The sequence below is a fragment of the Eucalyptus grandis genome, chromosome 3 (genome assembly GCF_016545825.1).
Source record: "Eucalyptus grandis isolate ANBG69807.140 chromosome 3, ASM1654582v1, whole genome shotgun sequence".
NCBI lineage: Eukaryota > Viridiplantae > Streptophyta > Magnoliopsida > Myrtales > Myrtaceae > Eucalyptus > Eucalyptus grandis.
This window is the reverse complement of record NC_052614.1, coordinates 31,746,081-31,763,144: the sequence shown is the minus strand read 5'-3', so window position 1 is coordinate 31,763,144 and position 17,064 is coordinate 31,746,081. Positions and strand designations below refer to the sequence as shown.

The 17,064-nt window shown below is 40.0% G+C and overlaps 1 protein-coding gene across 2 annotated transcripts; it reads right to left on the bottom strand.

The window, feature by feature from the left end:
- Positions 1-3,444: 3,444 nt before the first annotated feature.
- Positions 3,445-11,744, bottom strand: LOC104437184 (exocyst complex component EXO70A1). 2 transcript variants are annotated; one of them, XM_039308962.1, is made up of 2 exons: positions 11,522-11,744; positions 3,445-5,822 (listed from the first exon to the last, which is right to left on the bottom strand). In XM_039308962.1, exons 1-2 carry the CDS (start codon positions 11,727-11,729, stop codon positions 3,982-3,984), a joined length of 2,049 nt encoding a protein of 682 aa, XP_039164896.1. In that variant the 5' UTR covers positions 11,730-11,744; the 3' UTR covers positions 3,445-3,981. The 2 variants fall into 2 exon arrangements, with proteins under 2 accessions (XP_039164896.1, XP_010048381.2); XM_010050079.3 differs by lacking the exon at positions 11,522-11,744 and having other exon boundaries at positions 3,445-6,680.
- Between the last annotated feature and the right edge of the window lie 5,320 nt (positions 11,745-17,064).

Genomic DNA, 17,064 nt, shown 5'->3' with positions numbered 1-17,064 from the left:
TTATTTATTTATTTTTTTCATTTTACTTTTAGTTTAGGGGCAATTATGTTAGAAAAGCGACGTGTTTATTATTGTTTTTCTCTTTTTTAAGCCCATTAATTAAAAAGTCTTTGATTTTTACGGTACTATTTTCTCAATTTGGATGAGATGCTATGTATTGATTTTCCACAAAGCAAGAGGTTGCACGTTTTATTTTTTTTATTTTTTTCATTTTACTTTTAGTTTAGGGGCAATTATGCTAGAAAGTGATGTGTTTATTATTGTTTTTCTCTTTTTTCAGCCAATTAATTAAAAAGTCTTCGATTTTTACAATACGATTTTCTCGATTTGGATGTGGTCCTGTGTATTGAATTTCCACAAAGCAAGAGGCTGCACGTTTTATTTATTTTTTTTCATTTTGCTTCTGATTTGGGGACAATTGTGCTAGAAAAGTCAAGTATTTATTATTGTTTTTTCCGCTTTAAACCCATTAATTGAAAAGTCTTTGATTTTTGCAGTACGTTTTCTCGATTTGGATGACATGCTGTATATTGATTTTCCATAAAGCAAGAGGTTGCACGTTTTATTTGTTTTTTTTTTTATTTTCAATTTTGCGTCTTATTTGGGGGCAATTATGATAGAAAAGTCACGTGTTAATTGTTGATATTTTTTCTTTAAGCTAACAGTCAAGTTGACCTGAACCAGCGGCAACATCTTGTTTTGGTTTCAGCATCAATGGACAGTCCAACCAAAACCAACAACATTTGACTCCCTGATTTCCTCCATCAGAAGCTAGACATATTGTGATTGAGATTACACACCTCACAGCTGTAACATCTAGATAATCAACTATAGCTCATTATGCTTTTAACATAGCTGTGCTATTCAATTTCAGGCGAGATTCTCCAATCAATCCTAAGTCTATTATACAAATGCCAATTTAGTCTTAAATTTTTTATTTTATTTTGTCAATTGAATCTTAAACCTTTACGAAATTCCAATGTAGTCTTTCTGATTAATTCTTGCCAATATCGCTAATGTGATAGTGTGCCACGTAGGAATGGTAACGATAAATGGAAATCAACCAAAATCAACCAAAATGATCATATTGGAATTGCATGCAAATCTTCATGAATAAGTTTGACAAAATTGAAAAAATTATAAGTGAATTGATATTCATACAATAGGTTTATGATTAATTGGGTAATTTTATCCTCAATTTTAAGGTGCTACAATTTGAAAATACAAGTTAACGAAGGCATATAGTTACTACATAACTTTGGTTATAGTAAATGAATACTAAGTCATATGAAATATTCTTGAATTTTTATTATAAAATACATTGGAGAAGATTTATTTGCAAGACAACTTTCATCCCTGTTGATATATTAATATTTAAAAATGGTTTGTCACACATTCAAAGCTGGTGGAAGCAGCTTGTGAAGAAATTTTTCTCCACTAATGGTGTCCCCAAGAATGATTAACATTCTTTTTTTTTTTTTGAATTATTTGACCAAAGAGATTTTGATTCCTGTCACTTCCACATACTTCCCCATTTCGTTCATGCACTTACATGAGACTTCAACATTCCCAATCTACACCAGAGAGAGAGAGAGAGAGAGAGAGAGAGAGATGCCTAAGCTACTTTTCCTAATGGCCCACGAAAACCCTTTCACATCCACCTTGGACTCCTACCGTTTGCTGCAATCAGTAGATGTTAGAAAGTCTATGGGGTTTCTGTGCCCACTTCCCTTTGAGAAGCAGAGTTCAATGTAATAAAACCTACACCGGCATGCTTCATGGTGGCATCAAAATCAAATTCTTCAGCTGTCATTCTCAGCTGATTATTCTCTAGTCCAACAATCATACAGCTTTGGCTTGGTAAAGGCTACAGATAAGCTCGTCGTCAGGCAAACTCAGCTTTGGAGCTTGTCACTGTGGAACTTGTCCATCTCAATCTCAAACCTCGAATACGGATCTCGACATTGATCTCGTCTTCGGACTCGAGGTTGACAACGGCATCTAGCTTTGATTATCAGTGTCGGCTTCCTTCTTGATCTAGCATCACTGGGTTCGACTTTAATCACACGGATTTTATGGGCAACATGCGAAATTTTACCAATTCGACAATGAGTTATCGTTGGTTACAACCCCCGCAACTTTCCTGGTTTCAGCCATGCCCAAGCATTCTGGATCGAAAGAATTGCTTCAATGGTGAACTGAATCTTCATGGTGGCGAGAAAAATCTACCCGATGATGGTGGCTTGGCAATGCCTTTCACAATTCAAGATGTACCCTGAACTAAGGCTAGCTGCTCAGTTCCATTACTGCACCCAGATGCACATAAAGGGCATCACAGGGCAGTTTGCCAGGAGAAGTATTTGATGCTTGTGTTTAGGTCGCCTTACTTTGCATTCCAATTCCGTAATAGATTCCGCACTCTAGATTTAATTTAAGACGAGTCTCCGAAAATTAACTATTCCCATCGCCGGAGTTAAGTTTACAAATGAGCTCATACATACTGAGGCCGCAGCTTCCATGATAAAAAGGGAACGTGACACAAATGATTAAATTACCAAAACCACCAGCTTTGCCTTTCGCTATTCATTTTGCTATGCTTATCTGAAAACAATCTATGCCTCTCGCGATCATCTTGAATCAAGAAATCAAAAACTTCACCAGAAAAGAATTGCATAGAGTTGTTTGAAACCGAAGATCTACCGGTCCAATTCATGCTGAAATCCGATGTTTGCTAAATACCAACTAGTTTAGAATGCCATTCCAGCCCAAAAAAAGGTAAACTTCTGAATGCTACAGACCACAGACACTGTTATACAGGATACTACAAATGCAGATTGTCTTACATGCATACTTGCAACACAACATTTGTTGGCATATCAAGGAAAGTTAGAGAGAGAGAGAGAGAGAGTATTATAAGGCAGAAGGAATCACGACGGGTGAGAATTAATTAACATCATGAGGCGTCCCCTCGAATATTTTTCCAACTTAACATATTATCGATAGTTTTTCTGTATGTGAAACTCATGGACTGAGGCTAAAAACTTAAAAAAAAAGAAAAGAAAAAAGATTAGTATAAAATGTGTTTAAAGAAAGATCATTGACCGATGCGAAGATGATGCTGAAAAAATGAGCCCAAACTGTTCCAGGAGAACCAAGTATCAAGCAACTCTTGTTCCAAGAGAACCATAAATACAGTGATCGGAAGGTAGATATTAAAAGCAGGCACCTCTTGAGATCAGTGGAACTGCTAAATAAACAACATACCGAGTATCAAGCACCATATAAGGTCAAACCCCTGTCCCATTCCACAACTTCATGGAGGAGAAAGAAGGAATGAGAAAGAAGCTATTTTGCTCGATGATGCATTTACTTCCCAAGGATGATATCAATTCAGCATGCAGGGAGAGAGAGAGAGAGAGAGAGAGAGAGAACATTAGCTTGCTCTTGAATCAAAATCAATGGCAGACTATGATTTCATTACTTATTGACAACACTGCTTTGGTGACCCTGAGCCCTAATGCAAATGTTTTGTACCACAATAGTTCACGTACTAGCACTGATCTGAACCTTCAACTTTGCTGCTAGATAGCTGTATACATTTATGATGAGAAAGTAAACAAGACCCAGCAGCTACATGGTTATACTGCCACCTATCAAGCAACTCAAGCAATCGGGCTGAAATGATGAATACGAAAAGTAAAAGACTAGCTACAAATTAATGTATTCCAATCTGACCTTATAGATCTCACAGTCTGCACAGTAGGTAAGAATATCAGGCAACTTAAAAACTTCATCATCAACTGAAGTTTCAGGCAATGGATGAACTTGTCCACCTTCCAACTCAAACTGCAGAACCCCTCCATTCTTTTGAGATATGTACACGGCAACAGGCTAAATGACTACCAACCAACTGGGTCAATATATTGGAACATGGTTCCCTTGCAGGTTAACCATGATGGAATAAATATATATATGGGACAATTACATAACAGCAGAAGTAGTGCGACGGAGGTCTTGTAGCCCATTGTTAAACTTTCCGCTAAGCTGCCTTCCTTTGAAACTGCCATATCTAGTTGGCTTTGGCTGATAAAGAGAATCCAGCATTTTCTCCAAGTTCTGCACAGTATATTTAGCATATTTGCTTGAGCTTTGGTCTTTCTCAACCAGCGGTCCATAGTGTTGCATAAAGCTCCTGTAAACAGGCACAACCATTTGGACTATAGCCTGGGATGTCTTCTCCCTCAGATCTTTCTCCATCATGACCCAGTTTGACTGCTTTGAATACATGGCATCAAAAGCGTCATTGAAATTTTTCAGCCTTTTCTTCACAAGATCACGAGCAGTAGCACGCCCCCCTGAGAATAAAATTAGGCCTTCTCTACTTAAGTGACCAGGAAGGTGTCCCCAGCTCTCTCTCAAGAAAACCGTGGTGTAGTATTCCTTGTACTGTTCGTGTTCTTTTAATGAAGATTCCCCCAAGAGCTCACCAAGCTTTGTCCCTTTCAAGTGCTTGTACAAATGCCAGTGACTATTAATCATAAAAAAGTTGGCAAGATTACTATCATCATAAGCCTTCACCCAAGTCTCCAAATTCTGTTCCACTGCTTTCATAATTTTGAGAATCTCAGTAATAAGGAGTCTCTCTTGGAAATTTTCATGATTCCAACTACGATGAATGACCAGGACCTGAGTCAGAATAGGCTTATAATTGTCCCCCAGAAGCCTATTGCAATAATCAGTCACAAAGCTCACCAATCTCGGTACACTTCCATCAGGAGGAGGTGGGGTTTGTCTCTGAATCTCTACCTGAGCAAGGAGTTCCCAGAAAATCTCACTTGCCCCATTAATGACCCTCTTAATGAGATCACGGGTCAAATTCTGAATCTCAGCACAGGCTGCTCCCCCGAAGAGCCTGTTAAAATCCAATCGCAATTTGTTCAAAGATGCAAATATGTCCAACAATTTCAAAAGTTTGATTGGGTCTTTCTTGCTCTCTGTAACAGTCTTCCCAAATTGAAGAAACGCAAGAATACCTGCTTGGGCAGCTATTTTCGCAAAGCAATCCATCCAAACATCCATACCAAGTCTCTCAAATACATCATTGCAGAGTTTATATTCTGCCTCAAACAAATGCTTCACTGCAAATTCCAAATGCTTCCCCCACCGAGTGATATACCCCTCTATGCTCTGAACATCATTAAATTCAGAGATAGATATTTCAAGATAGTCCAGATCAAGAGCCTGTAAACTTGCTCTAACATTGGAACTGCGCACTTCTACGTATATCGATATGCACCTATCAAACCTCTTATTTGCGATCAACCTCCCAATAATAGCTTGCAACTTCTGAATGACAGCTACTGGCAATGGAGACGGTGCAATGCAAGCTTGCTCTCCAAGAGATGATGGAGCAGACATTGGAAGCGGTGAACTGTGCTCCGTCAAGAGCCGACGGAACTCACTTTCCAGTATATCCAATGCTGCATCGAGGAGCCCACCATCAAGATGTGCTCTTCCACCATCGCTCTGCAATTCCCTAAGACTCTGCAATAATTTATTCAGACTTGAAATGTACCCTTTATCTGCCACAGTATTATCCTCCAGATACTCCACTATATCCTCCAGCCACTGGATTGCCAATGCACAATTATCCCCCAAAAATCTCAATGCCTCCTCGAGTCGCTTCAACACCGACGAGTACCCGGGCAAATCATTGCGCGGATCTGACAACAGCATCTTCTCGAGTCCATGAACCGCATCGAAAACCTTGAGCACCGCCGCGGCGGGGCCGACCGCACGGTTAATGTGCCCACCCACAGCGACAAGGGCGTCCTTATTGGCGCGGATAGGCCGGACGGCAGCCTCCAAGGAGGGCAACCTCTGGTTGATCTCGGCCAATCTCGGGCCCGTTTTCTCCAGCTTCGAGCTCAGGGCTTTCGACTTCTCCAAGCTCAGCATCAACGACTTCCTCGCGGAAACCAGCTTCTCGACGCCATCGACACAAGCAGCACCATCCCCAGATGCAGCCATCTGAATCGACAAATCTACTACCCTGTTCCCACTATTTAAATACCCAACTCCCGAAATCCGAGCGACCCAAAACGCAGAAACAACTCAACTGGGTGTACGAGGAGCCGAATCGAAGAGCTGAAAACTAGTCGGGATTAGTGTAGAACGATATCTTCATCGTACCTCCACCTAACTCCCAACCAAAACCAGACCAAACCAGACCCAGGAAGAAGAAGAAGAAGAAGAAGAAGAAGGGAACAAGCAATCTTGCGATCTTTTCTCAACTACCCAGAAGAAAAGCAAGAAGCTTCGAGCGAAGTGGAAGGAAATTCGAGGCACCCACTTGAGAATGGACCCCGGAGAAAGAGAAAAGAGCCCAAGATCGGGAGGTGGGAGTGCGGAGCCGACGAGGGTCGATTTTGATCTTGGCGAAAAAGCGAAGGGCAAGGCTCTTACACAGTGCGGAATCTCGAAGGTGCTTTCGGGTTCTTGGATTCGCGAGGAAGGAGAGAGAGAAAACCCTAAGAAGTGGATGAATCTGGCGACATCATGAGAGAGAGAGAGAGAGAGAGAGAGGGCGGGCTTTGCAGGGACGACTGAGTCGTGCCAAAGTGCATGACAGGCAGGCAAGAGAGAGCTCAGAACAAGTACCTTTTTTTCTCGTTTGAGGAAAAGGTAAGGGAGGGGGAGCTCTCAAGCCAGGTCGGACACACCTGCTCTTCCCTTTTTCCTAATCAACGACGCTGATTTTGATCATCATAATTTCCCTCGTCGCCTTAATTTTTCCTAAAGTTTCAACCCTGTGGCCCAGGGCATGATGAAATCGTTAAGCTTCGCTATGACTCTGGTTTCTTATTTCAATCACTTTAGGGTACTATATTTTTTTGAATTTAGTAATTGATATATGTCTATCGGAGTTCTGATTGAATTTTGAGTGAAAGCTAGTGTAGGCTTGGGGCGATGACGTGGCATTTAAAAAGTAAGTGATGGGTTTGCCCTAGTAGTAGTTTGCTAGAAAATTTGTCAGATTTCAACTGATTTTTATCAGATGTGAGAGGCATTCTTGTGAGTCGTTTGGCTTAAAAAACACACCTTTTTGGAGGCTTAGTCTATTCAATGCCAAGGGGAGGCAGGTACCACCTCGGACTAAAATTTTAAGGAAATGATCAAATACCCTTTAAAATGGATAATTAACTAATATGCCCTTTCAACTTAATATGGTGACTAACATGCCTATCTACTCAGCTTCATGCGTGATGATACTAATTATTTGCCGAATCATGCATGATTAAGATTTTTATTTTCTTGTTGCGAGGAATAGATTCCAATTTCTTAGTTACACGCAATAATGAGATTTATGACGAAAAATATGAACTATGAGCATAGTGACAATAATCATAACATTGGTAAAAGGAAATTACGCGAAATTCCTCCCATAAAATAGGGTTGCTACTAATACGAAATTCCTTCCACCAAATTTGGAATTTGGATTAAATGGACTGCCTATGATTCGATTTCCATTTTTTTATATGCAAATCTTAATAAGTATATATATATATTTTCAATGTTGGAAAATCCCATTTATAGAGAATTAAGAAACCCAAAAAATGAAGAAGAAATCACTAGTTTTAGGCCCAACCTTGAAATATGAACAAATCTATTAGTCCATTTTCAGTTCCATAAACCGAGAATTGATTCATTTTGAAACCGATCATTTTTAATACAAATTTGCCTTGCTTGAGAGCATGGGGTGGATACGGGGCATTTTCACCTATCGGGGAGCGGGATAAGAGATGCACTTATTTTTAAAATGTCAAAGAAATGTCGAATTTTTGTTGGAAGTTAAAATTGGATACGGTTATGTTTAAAAGTCGGAGCATTACTTTTATTACTGTTTTTCTCCAATTTTTCTTTACCATTTAGAGAAATGGTCGGTGCAGCGTTTTCCTTCCTATGACGCTTTTTACGTGATGTGCTTTATTATGGCTTTTAGATTTTTTATTTTATTTTATAATTTGGTAATTTATTTAATAAAAAAAGATCGTGAGAGTTCTAATGTTCTATTCATTTTTTTATTAAAGGGGAGCCGAGCATTAATTCTACAGCTAATCAGAAAACTATCATAAGTTTACCACCAAACATGAATTTTCTATTCTTATATTCGTTAAAAATTATTTATTATCAAAGTATATTTTTCTCACCAATCTCAATACAATATAAACGCGAGTAATTTACCGACCAAAAAAAAAAATCCAATAAAGAAGGAAAATATTATATTAATCAAGCCGGACCCAGAGTGCAAACAATATGTTAATCCTTTCCACATTGACGTTTTTGACAAAACGGTTTGAACAATGGTCTTTCTTACGTACAAACATTTAGAAAAAAAAATTGCAAAGCATCAGATGGAGGGTTGCCATCACGACCGCCCGCTGCAACAACCAAAGTTTTAGAGACGGGTTATGATTAATTCTCTGTTCATCGTCGATTAATGAAATTTAAGTTTAGTTGTTGCTTAGAGGCTAAGTTTTTGGCAGGAGGTTTTGTGTTTGTTTAATTCAATTTATTGATCTGTGGACAGATTGGCAATGGCTAATTAAAGATGCCCATCATTGACGTGTGGAGTTTGACTCGAACTCCAACGAAGTCCCGAGGGAGAGGCGGCAGAGGAGAGGAGGGTTAGAAAGGTCTAGGTGGACGAAGAAAAAACAAAAGGGAAAAGAAGAAAAGAAGACAAAGTGGGGGGGCCAAAGCAGGTGAAAGCAAAAAGAACTTGAAAAAAGGAGAGAGATCGTGAGGAAAGGGGAAGAGAGGAAAAGAGGGTTTCCGTGCGTGCACGCTTGGCAGATCTCGTTGAGTCAAGGTGAGGTTGTTTCACAATGTCCGAGAAGGATTCAAGTTATTTATTCATCTAATTAAAATAATTTTCGAGATTAAGTCATAAATATAGAGTTATGTAAATTTTTAATAGCGGGGTTCAACTTAAGAGTTATTAAATTGGGAAAAATTACCAAAAAAATTTTAAATTTATTATTCAGTGATAAACATTTTAATTGTAACAATTGAATCTTAAATCTTTTCATGTTTTGTTAATAAAATCCATCCGATCAATTTTCATAGGAATTCGTTAACATAGATGTCCACTATCTTATATGGCACGGTTAATATTAACGTGAACAGTTATTTATTATATTTCAATAAATTTATATTTTTCATTAATTTTTTCTTTTCTCTTTTCTTTTCTTCTATTTTCCTTCTTTAGTTTTTATATTCTTTTTCCCCCTTTTTCTCTTCTTTTCTTCTTTCCTCTTTCCCTTTGCTAGCCATGGTCAAGCCTGTTGATGATGGTTATGTTCGAGATCGCATCCTTTGGATAGAAGAATAGCTATATCATTGCTCCTTTCCTTATAGAGTTGGGGTGTGATAGTCATGACCTCTATCTACCACAATTTAGCTAACGGCCACCATCACCAGAAATCTTCAATCAACCCGGCACCACCCGACGACCGTTTCCACCTCTCTATCCAAATTGGGAGTGGAACACAGTTGAGCACCGTTGTTGATGGGGGTGATGCCTCCATATCCAAACTTAGGATCCAAAGGCGTCGTCCCCCATCCAATTAATGGCGGCACCCTCGACAGCGTCCAAATTTGAGATTTGGTTGGGACAAGCATGTTCAAGCTTGGAGCGATAGAGATCACGTTTGCCAGTGCCATTATTGCGAGCGAGAGAACTAGAGGTCAAACTTGGAAGGAGAGAACGGTCCAAACGGTGAGGATGGTGATTAGGGCATCTTGGGATGCGTATGGGAACGCTTTTGTTTTTCTATTTTTTTTTCTCCGACATAAAAATAAAATAGAAATCCATTTGTGTCATTTTTTTATATGGAAATAGATTTGTAATAGAGTTAAAAAGTAGAAAAAATATTTTCTTTATTCCTAATAATTACTCAAGAATTAAACCTAAATCATATTTTTTCTCTTTTCTTTTCTTTCTTTTCTCTTCCTCCTCTTCTTCCCTTAGTTGGTTGTTGGCCCCTACTAAGGCCGAGACTCATTAGCCTAAGCCTCACCTAGCCACGGCGAGGCTCTCCCTGAGGTTAGTGACCTCATCGGCTCTCATATGGCTGGTCGTCGGCTAGTCATGACTAAGGCTAGTGACTAGCTAGAGGAAGAAGAAGAAAAGGAAAAAAAAAAAGAAAAGAAAAAAAAGAGAAAAATGTAATAAAATTATTAATTAAAAAATTCAAAGTTACAAAAAATTTTGGGGTCGTATTAAACACATTTCTATTCGGGAATAGAAATTTTATGCAATTACTAAACACATTTTTTTACAACGAAACTTGTCTAGGGATAAAAAATAGAAAAAATTGTTTCTAAACAGAAATTAATCCTAGAAACAGACCATAGGCATTTTTGGTAGCTCATCATCTCATGGTTGTCAACGATTCCATGTGAGGGCTCTAGGATCGCACTGGTGGTTGGGCTATTAATGCTTGTAGAGTGTAGGTGTGGAAGTGAGCAAAGTAGAATTCTTATTTGATTGTTTGTTCGGCAGTGTTTTTGTTAGAACGAGGTTTCTCTTTTTTTTGTTTCTTTTTCTTTCATAAGGTTTATTTTGGTCATTCTAACTTAATTGTAAATTCTAAAAAGGGAAAATAGCACAAATGGATCCTAAACTTTGATTTAATATGCACTGTCGTCTCTGAATTTTTCAATTTGTGCAATATGACCTACGAACTTTGGTCCGATGCATAATTTCGTCCTTGTTGCTCAATGTGGTCCTTAAACTACTGGTAAATGTTCCTCTAGATTATATGAAAATATTTAAAATTTGAAGAATCACGTTGAGCTAAGGGTGGTTGGTTCCTATCAGGAATTGGAAAACTGACCACTTGGTCTTCAAACTGGACCGACCAATTTGGTCAAATTTCGGGATGAGTCCAAGAATCGATGGGAATATCTTTGATTTTTTCCTACGTAGGATCATTAGTTTACTCACTTGTTCGTCAATACATTGTCGTAATCTGTAACACTCCAATAAAATAGAAACAGACCTCCTCCGAACTCTCTCACGCTTCTTCACTGACCAGCAACAACGCTTTTTAAGATTCCCAATCTCCATTTCAAAATTTCCATTCTTAGAAAATCAAAGGAAAATGCGTGTGATGGAACAAACACAGAAATAAAAAATCCAGACTCTGTTAGTTGAGAAAGGCAAAATAAGAGGCAAGAGCAAGAGAGGCAAGCGAGAGTCAAGACTCGAGATGGCGTCAAGCGAGAGTGAGGCAAGAATGAGGCATTAAGCGAGAGGGACTGAGAGAGGTGTCGCGTGACTGCGTGAGACTAAGCAAGAGCCAAGAGGGATGAGTGACCAGAGAGAATGAGAAATTAGTGTTTTGAGAAATGTTTTGTTATAATAAAAATTATATATATATATATATATATCAATTTGGGTTGGGTAGTATGAGTGAGTCAGTCCACACCTAGAATTGGGAATCAAACCGGACACCAAGGGCGTCCTTATTGGCGCGGATAGGCCGGACGGCAGCCTCCAAGGAGGGCAACCTCTGGTTGATCTCGGCCAATCTAGGGCCCGTTTTCTCCAGCTTCGAGCTCAGGGCTTTCGACTTCTCCAAGCTCAGGATCAACGACTTCCTCGCGGAAACCAGCTTCTCGACGCCATCGACACAAGCAGCACTATCCCCAGATGCAGCCATCTGAATCGACAAATCTACTACCCTCTTCCCACAAATCAAATACCCAACTCCCGAAATCCAAGCGACCCGAAACGCAGAAACAACTCAACCGTGCGTACGAGGAGCCGAATCGAAGAGCTGAAAACTAGTCGGGATTAATGTAGAACGATATCTTCATCAGACCTCCACCTAACTCCCAACCAAAACCAGACCAAACGAGACCCAGGAAGAAGAAGAAGAAGAAGAAGAAGAAGAAGAAGAAGAAGAAGGGAACAAGCAATCTTGCAATCTTTTCTCAACTACCCAGAAGAAAAGCTAGAAGCTTCGAGCGAAGTGGAAGGAAATACGAGGCACCCACTTGAGGATGGACCCCGGAGAAAGAGAAAAGAGCCCAAGATCGGGAGGTGGGAGTGCGGAGCCGACGAGGGTCGATTTTGATTTCGGCGAAAAAGCGAAGGCAAGGCTCTACACAGTGCGGAATCTTGAAGGGCTTTCGGGTTCTTGGATTCGCGAGGAAGGAGAGAGAGGAAACCCTAAGAAGTGGATGAATCTGGCGACGTGATGAGAGAGACACACACAGAGGGTGGGCTTTGCAGGGACGACTGAGTCGTGCCAAAGTACATGACAGGCAGGCAAGAGAGAGCTCCAAACAAGTACATTTTTTTCTCATTTGAGGAAAAGGTGAGGGGGGAGCTCTCAAGAGGGATGTGCAAAAGAATTGGGATTCATCCGGATCGTCCGGAACCGGTGTTTTAGGTTCTAATTTAGGAAGCTGGTCAGGTTTCCGATTTTAATTTATGAGATTTGGTGGGTACCGGTCCGATTCCCCATTTCATGGGCGGATCCGTCCACTCGTCCACAGATGCATGGGTGGGGTCAGGAGACCGATTAATTTTTAATAATAATAAAAATTACTATTTAACAAACCTTAGATACGAGCAGTTCCTCTCAGGTCTCTCTCTCTCTCTCTCTCTCTCTCTCTCTCTCTCTATCTCTTCCCTCGATCGCCATTCCGATTCCGTCGACGAAGTTGCAGCAATCTCTGCGGGGGATTGGCTTTGCCGCATTGTGCTCTGTCTAGTAGATCTTGCTCCCCGTCCGGTGATTCGCACCGGCACGCTCTAGCCTTTGATTTGTAAGTGTCCCCCCAATCTCGCACCTTTTTTTTTAACCCTTTCGTCACCTCATTCGAGGTTCGTTGCGCGAGAAATTCGATCTCTCGCCGCCATTAGAATTTGATGATGGCTTATAGAATTTCGGTGGAATTCCGTGCTCAATTCTTGAGTCACTGCCCCTCCGCGTTTCTATTTTTGTTTTTGCTTTTGTTTCTTTATTCAGCCCTCTGAAAAATTGTTGTCGCCCTTGACAGCAGTCGTCCGTCCATCCATCCCTTTCTTTATTCGGCACTTCGGAAAATCGCCATTGCCCTCGACAACAGTAGGTCTATTCGTCCGATTCTTTTGTTGTCTCCCTATTTGGCCCTCTGGTGTTGATTTTCCGGCACCACAAGATCTCGAGAATTGGTGTCGAAAACATTCCTATCCTTCGGGAATACCGCGAATAGCTCTAGCTTTCTTAAATATCACGTTCCATATTTTTTTTTTCTCTTTTCACACGGTTTATTGGTTATCTTTCTGCCATGTCTGTTTATTTTCTTTTCTTTCTTTTAGATTGAAATGCCAAATCCATCTATATGTGTTCAGACATTATGAACATGATATATATTGCTTTTTCAAAGGTTCTATCTAGGAGGTCAAGCTCTACAATTGGAGCTCACAAACATTTCATCAAAGATGTTTAACTGGGGAGCTGAAACTTTCGGCTTGCTTTGATGATGCAATTGAGAATTGAGATCAATTATGTCATCTCTTTTGATGTTGGATTTTCCTTAGCTTAAGATTTTCATCTCATGGTTAGTGAGACCGGTTCCATGGATCCACTCGGGAATCGGACTGGACGGCGGTCCGGTTTCCGGGTGAATCCATGCAACAAATGGGTGGATCTCGGTTCCCATTTTTTCGGAACCAGTCCTTAACGGGCAGTTCTCGGTTCTAAGTTGGGAACCGCCCGCTCAGACCATGCACACCCCTAGCTCTCAAGCCAGGTCGGACACACATGCTCTTTCCTTTTTCCTCATTAATAACACTGATTTTGATCGTCATAATTTCCCTCGTTGCCTTTATTTTTGCTAAGGTTTCAACCCTGTGGCCCAAGGCATAATGAAATCATTAAGCTTTGTTGTGACTCTTGTTTCTTATTTCAATCACTTTAGGGTACTATATTTTTTTCGAATTTAGTAATTGATATATGTCTATTGGAGCTTTGATTGAATTTTGAGTGAAAGCTAGTGTAACGCTTAGGGCGATGACATGGCATTTAAAAAGTAAGTGACGGGTTTGCCCTACTAGTAGTTTGCTAGAAAAATTGTCAAATTTCAATTGATTTTTATCAAATGTGAGAGGTAAGGGTGTGCAATCGGATTGGGTATACCCAGGAATCGGATCGGCCCACTTGAAAAACAGGGTCAGGAATCAGTTCGGGTTGAAATCGGTCCGGGTTTAAACCGGTTCGGGAACAAGTTCTGAGTAATTACCCACCCGAAACAGGTTCCCAGACCGGTTCCTTGATCGGTTTTGTAAGTAGAGGTTTAAAATCCTTTTATTTCCTCCAATTTCTATTCTTACTCCCGTAATCACACGACGTTTTTCCTCTTAACTCTCTTAAACACACACCGGCACTCCTCCTTAATCGTTCCTCTTCCTCACTTGCCTCCCTCCCTCACCGGCTTCCTCTCCCGATGGATGGACGGACAATGTTCGTCGCCGCCAAATTATTGTGTATCACATGGATTGGCTTGCCTAATTTCTCTTTTGTATGAGGAGTTATCCTTGCATAAATGAGTAACTTCATGTAGTAGTTGTGGGAATAAGATTGATATTAGACCAATGTTTGTTCTAATTCATTGTATTATGGTTTTATTTATTATAATTAGTCATGTGGATCCTTAATTTTTCGTGTAGTAAAAAAGTTCATGTATTTATTTATTACAAGTGTTTAATGTTTCATTAGAAATTATGAAGATTACATTATTTTCTCGTGTATTAATATAAAATTCGAAGTTGTATAGGATATCGGGAGATTGCAAAACAGGTTCCAATGGAAACAGGGTTGACCTTGGAATCGGACCGAAAAAATAGGGTGCGTCGGGTACAAGGTCCACTACAAACATGGTCGGGTATAGGGTCTAGAAAAAGGGGAACCGGTTATAACAAGGTCGGGTATAGGGTCCAGGTTTAGACCCTACCCACCCTGGACCCAATCACCCTTACTGTCAAGTCCATAGAAGATAAATATAACTACTAGTAGACATATATTAAGTGTGAATAAGGGTGGATTTAGTCATTTAGGGGTGGAAATAGAGCTACCTGAATTTTTTCAAGGGGTTCCCTTGGAAAAATAGGAAATTGAAAGTCTCACTTGGTGGGATTTTCTTAAATTATTTGGAGTGAGAATCGACGATGCTCAATCAATTAATAATGACAAATATTATGATATGATCCACTTTCCTTTTTTATCACCCTATTTTCTTTCCTTAAATAAAATAGGAAAACATCATCATATCAAATATATCACCATATATGTCTATATTGCTATAGCTATAAATATGAGGACAATGTGTTCTAATGGAATGAGAAAAAAGAAGAGCCAAATTCGTGGAAGCTAACGATGGCTGAAGTCTTCCCAAAGTGTTTTTTTCTCATTGTCCTCGTATTTGTGGGTTTCTTTCTCACCATTTACTAGATTTCCTTTGTGAGACAAACATATTAGTTAGCCGCGAAAAGAAAAATGGAGCAGGCCGGGCTCCTTATCTTCCTTTATATTCTGAGGTTCTAACACTAATACCATTCCTTCATTCTTTTAAGGTTGGATGATAAAGATACGGAAGGTGGAGGCGTTTTGCTCTGAAGGACTAGGGTCATGTGGGAAGGGCGACGACTGCTAGCAAAAGTGCTCTACGAGTCATGGCCCAGGCTCGCAGGGATCATGCGACCAAAGCACCAGCCCTCCGCTTTGCACTTGCTATTACAATTGCCCCTCACCGCCCCAACCCCCGCCGTCGCCAAAGATGTGCAACAGATGTGAGGGTTTGTGCAACAACGTGTGTACTGACCAGTGTTGCAGCGATCGGTGTGCTGCTAAGTTCAATCAAGGCTGAGGATATTGCGACAATAGTGCCGGCCTTGGCTATGCCAATGGCAATACCCTTGCTAATTCTTTTTTCCCTTTTTATTATTAATAAGAAAGGATCACCTGTACATGGTGGACTTGGTGTGCAAATAATTTTTTAGAGGAAATCATAAATGCCTTAATTGCTCTTGGTTTTTCGTCCAAACCGTTGATTCTACAGATTCCATGAAGGAATCACATCGTTAGAAAGGTATACTAGCTAAGTTCACCCAGCACGGTTCTAATTCCTTGGCAGAGCTCAACAAATGCGCTGGGAGCATTTAGTGATTGGATAAGATACCGATGTAAGAAAAGACCGGTTAAGTACCTTTTAATAGAGTCTTGATTAATGCAAAATGGCAGAACAAGTATAACCACTGTTAAGTTGAATTCTTACTTCCAGGGTTTTCAAATCACTCCCCTTGTTTGGTACGATTAGACACCACAGATAAAGAAAACCTCTTTCAGATTGTTCGATTTCCGCAATCCTAGTCTTGAATTCCTGCCAATGGTCTCCACTTGCTAACAATAGGAAGCTATAGGATCGAGAATGTTCATAGTGATGAAGAAGCTCAAAGCACTGAAACGGCACCTCAGGGACCTGAATTGTGACATCCTAGATTTTCGACTTTGCTTTCAATTCAATAAATCGAGCATTTCATTGACGCACCTCTAGTGCTTTTATCTAAGATGGCCACTCATGAAATAACTAGACTATCTGGAGAAGTCATTAAGAGATTTTAATGCAATAGACTTGAGGATTCGACGAGGAATCGGTTGCTCGATCGTGCTAATCTGTAGAGATCATTATGGCACAGATATAAATTGATTTGAAATCATAGATAGGTCGGTTCGATTGAGATATGTGGTTAAATGTGGGTGATCCCATTAAATTGCAAAATTCTCGTCAACTGACACTAAACTGATATTTCTGTTGTCTTGGTATCCTGTGTCCGTATTTGAAATCTTTAAATTTTCACGACAACTGAGAGTCGCCAATATGTTGAAGGGGATCATTGTGATTCGAAGAAAATTGACCACGGGTCATTTGCACTAAAAATTTTTCTGAAAGCTACTCGATAGCCTAGGTCACAGTAAAAACACGGTGGAGTGAAATTAATCGCGAATG

What these genes read in the sequence shown, in the direction of transcription:
- LOC104437184 (XM_039308962.1), bottom strand. Translation starts at nt 11,729, where the DNA reads ATGGCTGCATCTGGGGATAGTGCTGCTTGTGTCGATGGCGTCGAGAAG. An exon ending in CGCCAATAAGGACGCCCTTG is followed by an intron (nt 5,823 to 11,521) that starts GTGTCCGGTTTG and finishes AGGACGCCCTTG; the next exon opens with TCGCTGTGGGTGGGCACATT.